Source organism: Chiloscyllium punctatum, chromosome 4, assembly GCF_047496795.1.
Source record: "Chiloscyllium punctatum isolate Juve2018m chromosome 4, sChiPun1.3, whole genome shotgun sequence".
NCBI classification, from domain to species: Eukaryota; Metazoa; Chordata; class Chondrichthyes; order Orectolobiformes; family Hemiscylliidae; genus Chiloscyllium; species Chiloscyllium punctatum.
Window position 1 is genome coordinate 11,318,546 of NC_092742.1, and position 13,386 is coordinate 11,331,931.

Genomic DNA, 13,386 nt, shown 5'->3' on the forward strand with positions numbered 1-13,386 from the left:
AGACAAAGGAGTGGATAATGATCTGGCTAGGAGGATGAATAGCCATTACTGGACTATTAGTGGCTAACATTGGCTTAAGTTGACATACTGCTGCCAATGAGCTCAATGTGTTTTGACACTCACTTTGAACAGAATGTCAGTGAAACAATGCCACCTGTCCCAACAGCCTCGGATGCACCCATACTTTGATTACTGCCATAGATTTTAGGTTGGCCTTCTTAAGAGTGAATCCATGGAAAGCCTCAGGCCTGGATGGAATCCTCAGTCATGCACTCAGATCCTGTACAAGAGTATTTGCAGTCATCTTCAACCTCTCCTGACTATGTTCTGAAGTTCCCAAATGTTTCAAGAAGATGGCCATCATCCCAGTGCCAAAGAAGAATCAGTAGCGTGCCTCAATGACTACTGCTCAGTGGCTCTGACATCCATTATTATGAAGTGCTTTGAGAGATTGGTCATGGCACATATCAACTCCAGTCTCCCAAACTGCACTGAACCCTTGCAATTTGCCTAGCGGTGCAACAGGCCCATGGCAGACGCCATCTCCCTGGCTCTACGCTCATCCCTTGAACATCTGGACAACAAGGATACCTATTACAGGCTCCTATTTATTGACGACATCTCCATCTTCAACACCATAATTTCAATAAAACCCATCTCCAAACTCGAGGACTTAGGTTTCTGCTCCCCCCTTGACTGCCTGACCAACAGACGGCAGACAATAAGGATAGGTGATAACACCTCTACAATAACTCTCAACATTGGTGCCCTGCGATGCTGCACTCAGACCCCTACTATACTTCTTCTTTACATATGACTATGTCACCAAATTCTGCACCAACTCCATTTCCTAGTTTGCTGACTACACCACTGTTTTGGGTTGGATCTCAAACAATGATGAGGCGGAGTACAGGAAAGAGATATTTTGCTTCACGGCATGGCATAGAGACAATAATCTCTTCATCAATGTAATCAAAATGGAGGAGCTGGTCATTTACTTCAGAAAGTGAAGTGTAGGGCATGCCTCTGCATCAATGGAGCTGAGGAGGAGATGGTGGAGAGCGTCAGGTTCCTGGGAATGACGATCACCAACAATCTTTCCTGGTCCACCCAGATTGACACTATGGTCAAGAAAGCACAATACCTCTACTTCCTCAGAATGTTGGCTGAGAGAATTTGTGGCATAGTGGCAGTGTCCCTATCTCTGAAGCAGGACGCCTGGATTCAAGACCTGCTCCATAGGTGTGTTTATTAGAAAATATCAATCACGTTTGCTGTTTGACAGGTTCCCATACCAAAATCAGCGGCCACATTTGCCTATCTCAAAACAGTAACTGCACTTCACAAAAAAAATGTACACCATTGTCTGCAAATGTTTTAGGATGCCCCATGAACGAGTTTTGTTGAGAACCATTCTTTCTTTAAGCTGTTGGGGGAGCTCTAGTCGACCTTTTCCCTGCACAAAGCTCAGATCCTCCTCCCAGAAACATGGGTACTCACGTTAAAAATAATTTTTTGTATAACTTTGTAAATTCTGATGCAAAGCTGGTTTTTTTCCAGCCTAAGGCTGAAGTGACCGTGTAACCTGACAGCTGCAACTGGATGTAATGGGCTGCACCCTCTGTCTTTAACGGGCTGTCTGTCTCCTCTCAATCCATCAGTAGAGATGTTCCCCTACCCTACTCTCACCTCTCAATTCAAAAGTATTTAAGGACGATCTGGGTGGCTTGATTTGAGTGCAATGTCAGCAGGAGAAGATCAGAGATCATTGGCAGAGGCAGACTACTTTAAAATCCCTGTTCTTTCTCTTTGTATAAAATTTTCACTCGGGGTTAAGAGGTGTGTGGTTGCTGACACAAGTGTGGATACGGGAATATAGAGGGGAGAAGTACCTTGGGACATCCCGGAAGTGGCCAAACCCCTCGATAGTCCATTTCGGATCAACTCTCTGGCCGAGGCCGGCAGCACAGACTTCAGGAAGCCAGCATTCAGCATTGTTGAACCCTGTTGAATGTAAAAGCAACAAAAAGTATGCACTGTGCTTGTAAAGGAATAAATAACGGCATTTTAAACAAAAAATAATCAGTAAGAATCACGATTGCATTGCTTTCAACTCCAAAAAATATTAAAATAGATTGACACCTTGTTTGCAACCTCTGAGTTTACACTAATTAACACTCCCATTGGTTTATGGGAAACAGAGGACCTTTGATTGGCTGAATGTTATGTTTCAGTTCAAATTCGCCAAATATATGTCTCAGTTTTTAAAAGTGCACTTTAATCGTCAGCGCCGGACACCCCCACAATGCTGTTTGGGAGGGAGTTCCTTCTTAAGACAGTTCTTCTTCCAGTCTTACAACAAGACCCAGATGTTTCTTTTTCCAATACCTCTCATTCCTCTTCTTCATTCTTTTTTATCTAATTATCAATATTACATCTTTACACTGCACCCAGCTTCTTTTGATTCTCTTAGTATTCACAAACACTGCCCATATAAATGATATAAACATACCCAGAACAACAACCAAACTGGCAATATGGAAAACTACCCAGGAATGTTCTGCTCGCAAAAAAGGACAAATGCAGCCTAGGCAATTACTGCCCTATTAGTCTCCTATCAATCATAAGCAAAGTGACGGAAGCTCTCATTGGCATTGCTTTCAAATAGCCACTGCTCAGTAATAACTTGCCCATGATATCCCAGGCACTCAACTCCTAATCTTATTACAGCTTTAGTCTAAACATGGAGTAAAGAGCTGAACCCCAAAGGTGAGGTCAGAGTGACTGCCCTTGACATCAAGGAATCTTTCAAATAAATATGGCATCAAAATGGTCTGGAGCAATGGAAATCAGAGAATAAAATCTCCACTGCTTGCAGACATTCATAGCATAAAGGAAAGATGGTTGTGTTTGTTTGAGATTAATTATCTCAGCTCCATAACTAAATGACTTCCTTGGGGTAGTGTTCTAGATCCAACTATCTTCAGCTATTTCATCAATGACCTTCTCTCCATTGTAAGTCAGAAGTGGGGACGTTTGCTGATGATTCCACACTATCTACAACTTCTCAGACATGGAAGCAGTTTGTGCCCAAATACAGCATGGTCTGGGTAACATCCAGGCTTGGGCTGACAAGTGGCAAATAATATTCATGCCACAGAAGTGGCAGGCAATGTTTTCCTTAAGACAAGAGAATCTAACTGGCTCATTCTTTTATGCTGAATGCATTACTATCACTGAATTCTTCACTATCAAAACCGAGGGGTTGCCATTGACCAGAAAATGAACCAGACTAGTCATATATATTTTGTGGATTCAACAGCAGAGGCTGAGAATGCTGTGATGAGTAATTCACCTCCTAACTCCCTAATGACTGTCTACAATGCACAAGTAAGGGATGTGATTGAATTCTCCAGTTGTCTGAATGGGTGAAGTTCCAAGAACATGCAAGAAGTTTGACACCATCCAGGTCAAAGCAGCTGCTTGATTAGCACTCTATCCACCACCTTCCATACTCACTCCCTTTACCAATGATGCACATAACAGCTATAAGGATTGCAGCAACACTCAAGTTACATCACATTTTAAACCAGCTAATTTTACTACCTAGAAGGACAAACATAACAGATGCATAGGAACACTTATTGGGGAGGCAATGGCCTTGTGGTATTATCTCTGGATTTACTAATCCAGAAACTCAGCCAATGTTCTGGGGACACAGGTTCAAACTCCCACCATGGCAGATGGTGTAATTTTAATTTTTAAAAAATCTGGAATTAACAGTTGACTTATGACCATGAAACTATTGTCAGAAAAACTCATCTGGTTCCCTAATGTCCTTCAGGGAATGAAATCTGTCATCCTTATCTGGTCTGGCCTACATGTGACTCCAGACCCACAGCAATCTGATTGATTCTTAACTGCCCCCTGAGCAATTAGAGATGGGCACTGAATGCTGGCCCAGCCAATGAAGCCCACATCCCATAAATGAATTTTTTAAAAACCACCTCTACATTCCCCTCCAAGCCACACACTCTCTTGCCTTGGAACTAATATCATCATTACTTCACTGTCACTAGGTCAAAATTTTGGAATTTTCTCGATAACAGCATTGCAGTTTATTTCCATGTGAAAGACTGTAGTAATTCAACAAGACAGCTCACTATCACCATCTCAAGAAGAATTGGAAATGGGCAATAAATGTTTAGCAAGCAAAACCCATACACCATGAATGAATAAAAAAAGTCTTGCATCCATCTGCACCAGGTTTGCCAACTCTGGTTGGAAACATGTTTCATACAATAACATGACATTCTATCCACATGACAGCTGACTATGTGATGCATAATCACATGATATTTGATTGTGCAGCATTTATTAATATGACTTCTGTAAGTTCATTTCATAAATCCTCATTTCAGACACAACCACCTACAAAACTCCATTCTAGACATTCCTAAATGTTAATTGTGTGTTGTGTAGGTTCTTTTTGTCTTGATACAAGTTCAGGCCAGACTTTAAGATAACTGTTAAACTATGTTTATGTACACAATGGAGAGGCTAAGGAGAGGATGTTCTTTGCTCCATGTAGTTCAAATTCTTGATAGAGCATGAACACATGCTTATTGAGGTCAGAGTGGCACCACAACTTACTTCAGAGTCTTATCTTTCTATTCGTTAAACCATATAATTATATCTCCCCCAAGTATTTTGCAGTTTCCAACTAAAAGTACCTTCTTACCCTTTCTTGCTGAAACAATTAACTAAAGGCATTGTCCTCAAGATTTTTTTATATTTTCAACCCCATCATCTCTCCCCAAAGTCTATTTTATACAGATTCAAATGGTGTGGAGATCTCATGATTTTTCCTGCGCTGGTCACCTGAAATGAAAATCATAGAATCCTTGCAGTGTGGAAACAGGTCATTTGGTCCAATAAGTCCACTCCAACACACCAAAGAGTACCCCACCCTGACTCATTTCCCTACCCTATTATTCTACATTTACTTCTAACTAATGTTGCAGTTGTATAAGATTCTGGTGCGGCCGCATCTGGAGTATTGTGTGCAGTTTTGGTCGCCATACTATAGGAAGGATGTGGAGGCACTGGAACGGGTGCAGAGGAGGTTTACCAGGATGTTGCCTGGTATGGTAGGAAGATCGTATGAGAAAAGGCTGAAGTACTTGGGGTTGTTTTCATTGGAGAAAAGAAGGTTTAGCGGTGACTTGATAGAGGTGTACAAGATGATTAGGGGTTTAGATAGGGTTGACCGTGAGAACCTTTTTCCACGTATGGAGTCAGCTATTACAAGGGGGCATAGCTTTAAATTAAGGGGTGGTAGGTATAGGACAGATGTTAGGGGTAGATTTTTTACTCAGCGAGTCGTGAGTTCATGGAATGCCCTGCCAGTAGCAGTGGTGGACTCTCCCTCTTTATGGGCATTTAAGCGGGCATTGGATAGGCATATGGAGGATAGTGGGCTAGTGTAGGTTAGGTGGGCTTGGGTCGGCGCAACATCGAGGGTCAAAGGGCCTGTACTGTGCTGTATTCTTCTGTTCTATGTTCTATAATGCATCTAACCTGTGGGAGGAAACCAGAGCACCCGGAGGAAACCCACATAGAAAGGGGGAGAATGTGCAAATCCAGGACAAAATGACCTTTTCAAAGTGACAGCATCGTCATATGCAGAAGTGGGCCTAAATGTCAGGGGGTGCCTATTTAAGATTGAGATGGTGGAGACCCTGTCTGAAGGCCATGACGCTGTGGACTGGGACTAATGTCTTTTCGTTGGGGGGGAGGAATGGGGTTATTTGGAAGAGTGGTTGGGGAGGATTTAAACAAGTGTGGAAGGGGGATGGGAACCAGAGGAGTAGGGCAGTAAATGCAGGAATTGAGAGAGAGTTAGAAACCAAGGCAAACATGACTAAGAACAGGCAGGGAAACGTTGCTGAAAACAGCAGCGGAGGTGGTCTGAAATTCATGTGTTTCAATGCGAGAAGCATAATAGGCCATTAATTACAACTTTGTTTAGTACTTGGAACTATGACATTATTTTGATTTCAGAGACTTGGTTAAAAGGGGGACAGGACTGGCAGCTGAATGTCCCAGAATTCAGATGTTTCAGGTGTAATAGGGAGGTAAAAGGGTGGGGGAGTTGCATTACTGGTAAAGGAATGTCTCACAGCTGTACTGAGGGAGGACCCATCAGACGACTCAGAAGGATACGGCTTCTCAGGCTCTGGATTTCAACTTTTAATGGTCAAAGTCTCACACTGTGAAGCCACTCTAAGCTATCATAGTAATATCTGCTCCTGATTCAAGAAACAAAATTAGCAAAATAAGTGACTTTCAATATTAGTAACTAATAATTCTAATCCATTTCATAACCTTGTAGTTTATAGCCAGCAATATTTACTTGAGTAAAGAAGTAAGTAACTTTCATATCTTCTGTTTCTTTCTTGTTAAATTGCAGAATTCCCATTTGCTCTGGGATATGATCTGTATCATGAAAGTTTGATACAAATTTAGGCCAGAATTCTTAGTAACTGATAAACTGTGTTTGTTTTTTCTCTGTATAGAGTCATAGAGATGTACAGCATGGAAACAGACCCTTTGGCCCAACCTGTCCATGCCGACCAGATATCCCAACCCAATCTAGTCCCACCTGCCAGCACCCAGCCCATATCCCTCCAAACCCTTCCTATTCATATACCCATCCAAAAGCCTCTTAAATGTCGCAATTGTACCAGACTCCACCACTTCCTCTGGCAGCTCATTCCATACATGTACCACGCTCTGTGTGAAAATGTTGCCCCGTAAGTCCCTTTTATATCTTTCCCCTCTCACCCTAAACCTATGCCCTCTAGTTCTGGACTCCCCAACTCCAGGGAAAAGACATTGCCTATTTACCCTATCCATGCCTCTCATAATTTTGTAAACCTCTATAAGGTCACCCCTCAGCCTCCGATGCTCCAGGGAAAACTGCCCCAGCTTCTTCTAATGGCTCAATTCCTTCGACCCTGGCAACATCCTTGTAAGTCTTTTCTGAACCCTTTCAAGTTTCACAACATCGTTCCGATAGGAAGGAGACCAGAATTGCAAGCAATATTCCAACAGTGGCTTAATCAATGTCCTGTACAGCCACAACGTGACCTCCCAACTCCTGTACTCAATAATCTGACCAAGAAAGGAAAGCATAGCAAATGTCTTCTTCACTATCCTATCTACCTGCGACTCCACTTTCAAGGAGCTATGAACCTACACTCCAAGGTCTCTTTGTTCAGCAACACTCCCTCGGACCTTACCATTAAGTGTATAAGTCCTGCTAAGATTTGCTTTCCCAAAATGCAGCATCTCGCATTTATCTGAATTAAACTCCTGTGATGGAAAAGGGCATGGAGTGGAAGCTTCTAAGCTCTTAAGAGCTCCATTAAAAACTGGACCTCAAAGACATGACTACTGAGGTTATAACGACATCACAGCTGACTTCATTAAACCCTATCACTGCACTTCAAGTACTGAGAACTTGGATTCTTGAAGCCTCCCCTTTCCTGACCATCTCGACCCTTATAGAGTCATAGAGTCATAGAGATGTACAGCTTGGAAACAGAACCTTCGATCCAACCCGTCCATGCCGACCAGATATCCTAACCCAATCTAGTCCCACCTGCCAGCACCCGGCCCATATCCCTCCAAACCCTTCCTATTCATATACCCATCCAAAAGCCTCTTAAATGTCACAATTGTACCAGACTCCACCACTTCCTCTGGCAGCTCATTCCGTACATGTACCACCCTCTGCATGAAAAAGTTGCCCCTGAGGTCTCTTTTATATCTTTCCCCTCTCACCCTAAAACTATGCCTTCTAGTTCTGGACTCCCCGATCCCAGGGAAAAGACTTTGTCTATTTATCCTATCCATGCCCCTCATAATTTTGTAAACCTCTATAAGGTCACCCCTCAGCCTCCGACGCTCCAGGGAAAACAGCCCCAGTCTGTTCTCCCTATAGCTCAAATCCTCCAACCCTGGCAACATCCTTGGAAATCTTTTCTGAACCCTTTCAAGTTTCACAACATCTTTCTGATAGGAAGGATACCAGAATTGCATGCAATATTCCAACAGTGGCCTAACCAATGTCCTGTACAGCCACAACATGACCTCCCAACACTATACTCTTTCCAATAAAGGGAAGCATACCAAACGCCTTCTTCACTATCCTATCTACCAGCGACTCCACTTTCAAGGAACTATGAACCTGCACTCCAAGGTATCTTTGTTCAGCAACACTCCCTAGGACCTTACTATTAAGTGTATAAGTCCTGCTAAGATTTGCTTTCCCAAAATGCAGCACCTCACATTTATCTGAATTAAACTCCATCTGCCACTTTTCAGCCCATGGTCCCATCTGGTCCAGATCCTGTTGTAATCTGAGGTAACCCTCTTCGCTGTCCACTACACCTCCAATTTTGGTGTCATCTGCAAACTTACTAACTGTACCTCTTATGCTCGCATCCAAATCATTTATGTAAATGACAAAAAGTAGAGGACCCAGCACCGATCCTTGTGGCACTCCACTAATCATAGGCCTCCAGTCTGAAAAACAACCCTCCACCACCACCTTTGGTCTTCTACCTTTGATCCAGTTCTGTATCCAAATGGCTAATTCTCCCCGATTTCCATGAGATCTAACCTTGCTAATCAGTCTCCCATGGGGAACCTTGTCAAACGCCTTACTGAAGTCTGTATAGATCACATCTACTGCTCTGCCCTCATCAATCCTCTTTGTTACTTCTTCAAAAAACTCAACAAAGTTTGTGAGACATGATTTCCCATGCACAAAGCCATGTTGACTATGGTCACTTATGTGGCCAAATTCCATCCAAATTCCATCTACAAGTTCACTGATGACACAGACAAAATACAGGAAAGGGACTGAATGCTTGGAGATGTGGTGTAAAGATTACAAACTCCTCTTCAACACCAGCAAAACTAAAGAGCTGATTATTGACTTCAGGAAACAAGAAGGAGGGCACACCCCTATCTATATCAATGGAGCTGAGGTGGAAATGGTCGAGAGCATCAAATTCCTAGGTGTGATAATCACCAACAATCTGTCCTGGTCCAGCAAAGTTGATGCAATGATCAAGAAAACAAAACAATGCCTCTTCTTCCTCAGGTGGGTAAGGAAATTCAGCATGTCCATAAGGTCTCTCACCAATTATCACAAATGCACCATAGAAAGCTTTCTATCTGGATACATCACAGCCTGGTATGGGAACTGCTTGACCCATGACCATAAAAAACCATGGACAGTTGCAAACACAGCCCAGTCCATCACGTAAATTAACCTTCCATCCATTGACCCCCATCTGTACTTCCTCCCTGCCTCAGAAAGGCAGCCAACATCATCAAAGACCCCTCCCACTCTGGTTATATTTTCTTCCGACTTCTTCCATCTGGCACAAGATACAAAAACCTTAAAAAACTCATACCACAGGTTCAAGAACAGATTATTCCCTGCTGTTATTAGACTTACCAATGGACCTCTCAAATTTCAAATCTAATGTTGATCTTGCTTTTTGTAATCTTCCTTGCAGCTATAACTTTGTATTCCTTGATCTGTTCGATTAACCTATAATCTTTGTATGTTATAATCTGCCTGTAATGCATGTTAGATAACACTTTTCATTATACCTCAGTACATGTGACAATAATAAATCAAATCACTTATCCATAGGTGATATTGCCAAGTGGAAGTATCTCTAACAGGATGAAAACACAAAACTGTGGGAGACAAGCTATGCCAGGAAATTTAAATGAGTGATTTCCTGGGTGACGGACAGCATAGCACTTCAGGCAGGAATGCAACCCCTCATCCACTAGAACTCTCATTCCAGAAAATGTATGGTCATTTCTTGGGAGAGTTGGGTACTCTCCATCTGAATGATTCATTTCACAAAATCACAGAATTGTTATCGTACAGAATGACCAAAGCACCGAATGTGTTTCTCTGACTGTCTCTCTATAACCTGGCACATTCCTCCTTTTCAATTTACTCTTGAATGCCTCAATTGAGCCTGCCTCCAGTATACCTTCAGGCAGTATACTCCAGATCTTAACAACCCCACTGTGTATAAAAGTTGCCCCTCATGTTTCCATTGTGTCTGTTACAATTACTTTAAATCTGTGCCCTCTCATTCTGTGGGAAAGGTTGCCCTTATCTGTTAAACAGTCATGGAGTCATTGAGATATACAGCTTGGAAACAGACTCCTCGGCCCAACTTGTTCATGTCAACCAGATATCCTAAATAAATCTAGTCCCATTTGCCAGCATTTAGTCCATATCCCCCTAAACCCTTCCTACTCATATCCCATCCCGATGTCTTTTAAGTGTTGTAATTGTACCACCTTCACCACTTACTCTGGCAGCTCATTCCTTACATGCATTACCCTCTGCATGAAAAAGTTACTCCTTAGATCCCTTTTAAATCTTTTCCCTCTCACCTTAAACCAGCCTATTCAGCCTCGCCCTGTAGCTCAAATCCTTCATCTCTGCAACATCTCTGTAAATCCTTTTAGAACCCTTTCAAGTTTCACAACATCCTTCTTAGACCAGAATTGCATGCAGCATTCCAATAGTAGCCGAACCAAAGTCATGTACAGCTGCAACCTGACCGCCCAACTCCTATACTCAATGCACTGACAATAAAGGCAAGCAATACATACTCGTTCACTGTTCTGCCTATATGTGAATCCACTTTAAAGGAACTATGAACCTGCATTCCAAGGTTTCTTTGTTCAGCAACACTCCCCAGGACCTTGCCATTAAGTGTATAAGTCCTGCCTTGATTTGCCTTTCCAAAATGCTGCATCTCACAATTTGTCTAAATTAAACTCCTCGCCCCATTGACCCATGTGTTCAAGAGCCCTCTTTCAGACCCCTCGTGATCTTGAATAATTTGATCACATCACTCCCGAGTCCCTGTCCAAGGAAAACAACCCCATTTCTCCATATACAGAACAAACTTTCCTCATTCCTGGAATCATTCTTGTGATCTTTTCTGCACTTTCTCCAAAGCCTTCACATCTTTCCTCAAGTGTAGTATACAGAACTGGATGCAATACTCAGTTAGGCCATACCAGTGTTTTATTGAAGTTTAACATAATCTCTTTTCTCTTGTATGCTCAAATTATTGAAGCCTAATATACGCAATTCTTTAATCATCACTCTCTCAAGCTGTCCTGCGGCGCTAAATGACCAATGTGAACTCCTGTGTTCCTGCCTCACTTTTAGAATTATCCTTTTTATTTTAAATTGTATTTCCATGTTCTTTCGACCAACATGAATCACTTCAGACATTTCTGTAATGAATTTGATCTGCCAGTTTTCTGCCCATTCTAACAACCTATGTCTTTTTAAGTTCTACATTATCCACCTTAGTTTACATGGTTTCTTATCATTTGTGCATTTTGAAATTGTGCCCTGTCCATCAAGGTGTAACCTATTCTTCACTCCAGAATCACACAACTGTGGAATTCTTTACCTTCCTTAATCTCACAATTTTCTCCTGCAATTTACAGACTTTTAACCAACACACCTCCCCAGCCCCTCAGTTTCTTGTCACCTAACCACCCCTTCGTGTTTTTCCTGTTTCTTTCTCTTTTACAGGTTTTCAATCTCAATGCGAAATCTGAACTTCGGACTGTGGTTTCTAACCAGTGTTCTCAATGTCCTATGAAAAAAAAAGGTGTGTAATAATCAAATATCCAAAAAACCTTTTCACCTTCACTCTGACTGTACAGTACCTCATTGCTCATCGAAGGATCCAAATTTTCAGCATCCATTGTCAAATGAAAATACTCTTCATGAAAAGGCAGCAAAATAAATAAGATTTCTCAACTCAGTCAAGACTGAATTTAATTAAAGTTTAACCAGGATTACTGAGGAGATGATTCAGTCACTATTACTTAGCTGCACTTTGTCTAATGGTTAACGCTAGTTCACCAATTTTATGGAATTGAAAGATCCAGCTTAGCTGCAAATGTTTCTGCCAAGTCATGCTGAGTGCAGCAATAACTTTGGACGTACCTGCAGTAAGTACAAAGGCCTGGATAATACATAAATTGTCCTATTTTTCCATCAGAATATTGGGACGTAGGGTGTTGCATGCAGCAGTCCCTTAAAACCACAGATTGTGACAATTCATGGACTCCCAGCCCATCCATTTATTTTGAGTGCTCGGGAGTCTGTGAATCATATAGGTCGTGGGCAAACGCAGTGTAATTTGTAGGTGGTAGACACAACTGCTATTGAGTGTCAGTGAAGGAATGAATGTTTGTGGATGGGGTGCTAATCAAGTGAGCTGTGTTGTCCTGGATATGTTAAGCTTCTTGTGTGTTGTTGGATCTTCACTCATCCAGGCAAGTGAAGAGTATTCCATCACATTAATGAATTGGGTCTTATAGATGATGGATAAGGTTGGGAGTCAACAGGTTATTATAACCAGCTGACAATGTTTCCCTGAATAACAATGACTCCAGCTTTACTAAGGATCCTCAACGCCACAGTCAAATGCAGCATTGGTGTCAAGGTCTGACTCCCACACCTGACCTTCAGAATTCAGCTCTTTCGTCTATGATTGAACAAAGCTGTGGTGAGATCAGGAGCTGAAAGGCCCTGGCAGAACCCAAATTGCGTGTCACTGAGCAGACCATTACTAAGAAAGTGTTGCTTGATAGCACTGTTGATGACACCTTCCATCACTTTTCTGTAGATTAAGAGTAAACGGATGGGATGGAAATTGATTGGGTTGGATTTGTCCAACTTTTTGTGGACAAGATAAACCTGGTTAATTTTCCACATTGTCAAATAGGTGCCAGTGTTTTGGCTGTACAGGAACAGCTTGGCTAGGGGCGTGATAAATTGTGGAGCACGAGTGGTGCTTGACTAATCTGGAATCTTTTGAGGATGTAACTATGAAGATGGACACGGGACAACAGTGGATATAGTGTACCTGGACTTTCAGAAAGCCTTTGATAAAGTCTCACATTGTAGATTAGTGAGCAAAATTAGAGTACATGGTATTGGGGGCAAAATACTGACTTGGATTAAAAATTGGCTGACTAACAGGAAGTAAAGAGTAGTGATAAATGGGTCCCTTTCTGAATGGCAGGCGGTAACCAGTGGGGTACCACAAGATTTGGTGCTGGGACTGCAGCTGTTTACAATATACATTAATGATATAGATGAAGGTATTAAAAGTAATATTAACAAATTTGCTGATGACACAAAGCTGGGTGGCAGGGTGAAATGTGAGGAGGATGTTATGAAAATACAGGGTGACTTGGACAGGCTAGGTGAGTGGACGGATACATGGCAGATGCAGT

The 13,386-nt window shown here is 42.1% G+C and overlaps 1 protein-coding gene across 10 annotated transcripts in view; it reads right to left on the reverse strand.

Moving 5' to 3' along the window:
- The window catches only part of dglucy (D-glutamate cyclase), a 138,744-nt gene that overhangs the window by 65,131 nt on the left and 60,227 nt on the right, over positions 1–13,386 (reverse strand). For all 10 annotated transcript variants that reach the window (XM_072568062.1, XM_072568063.1, XM_072568070.1 and 7 more), the window contains one exon: positions 1,893–2,004. In XM_072568062.1, coding sequence (XP_072424163.1) covers positions 1,893–1,995 — 103 coding nt within the window. In that variant the 5' untranslated portion in view covers positions 1,996–2,004. The remainder of the gene's footprint in view (positions 1–1,892; positions 2,005–13,386) is intronic.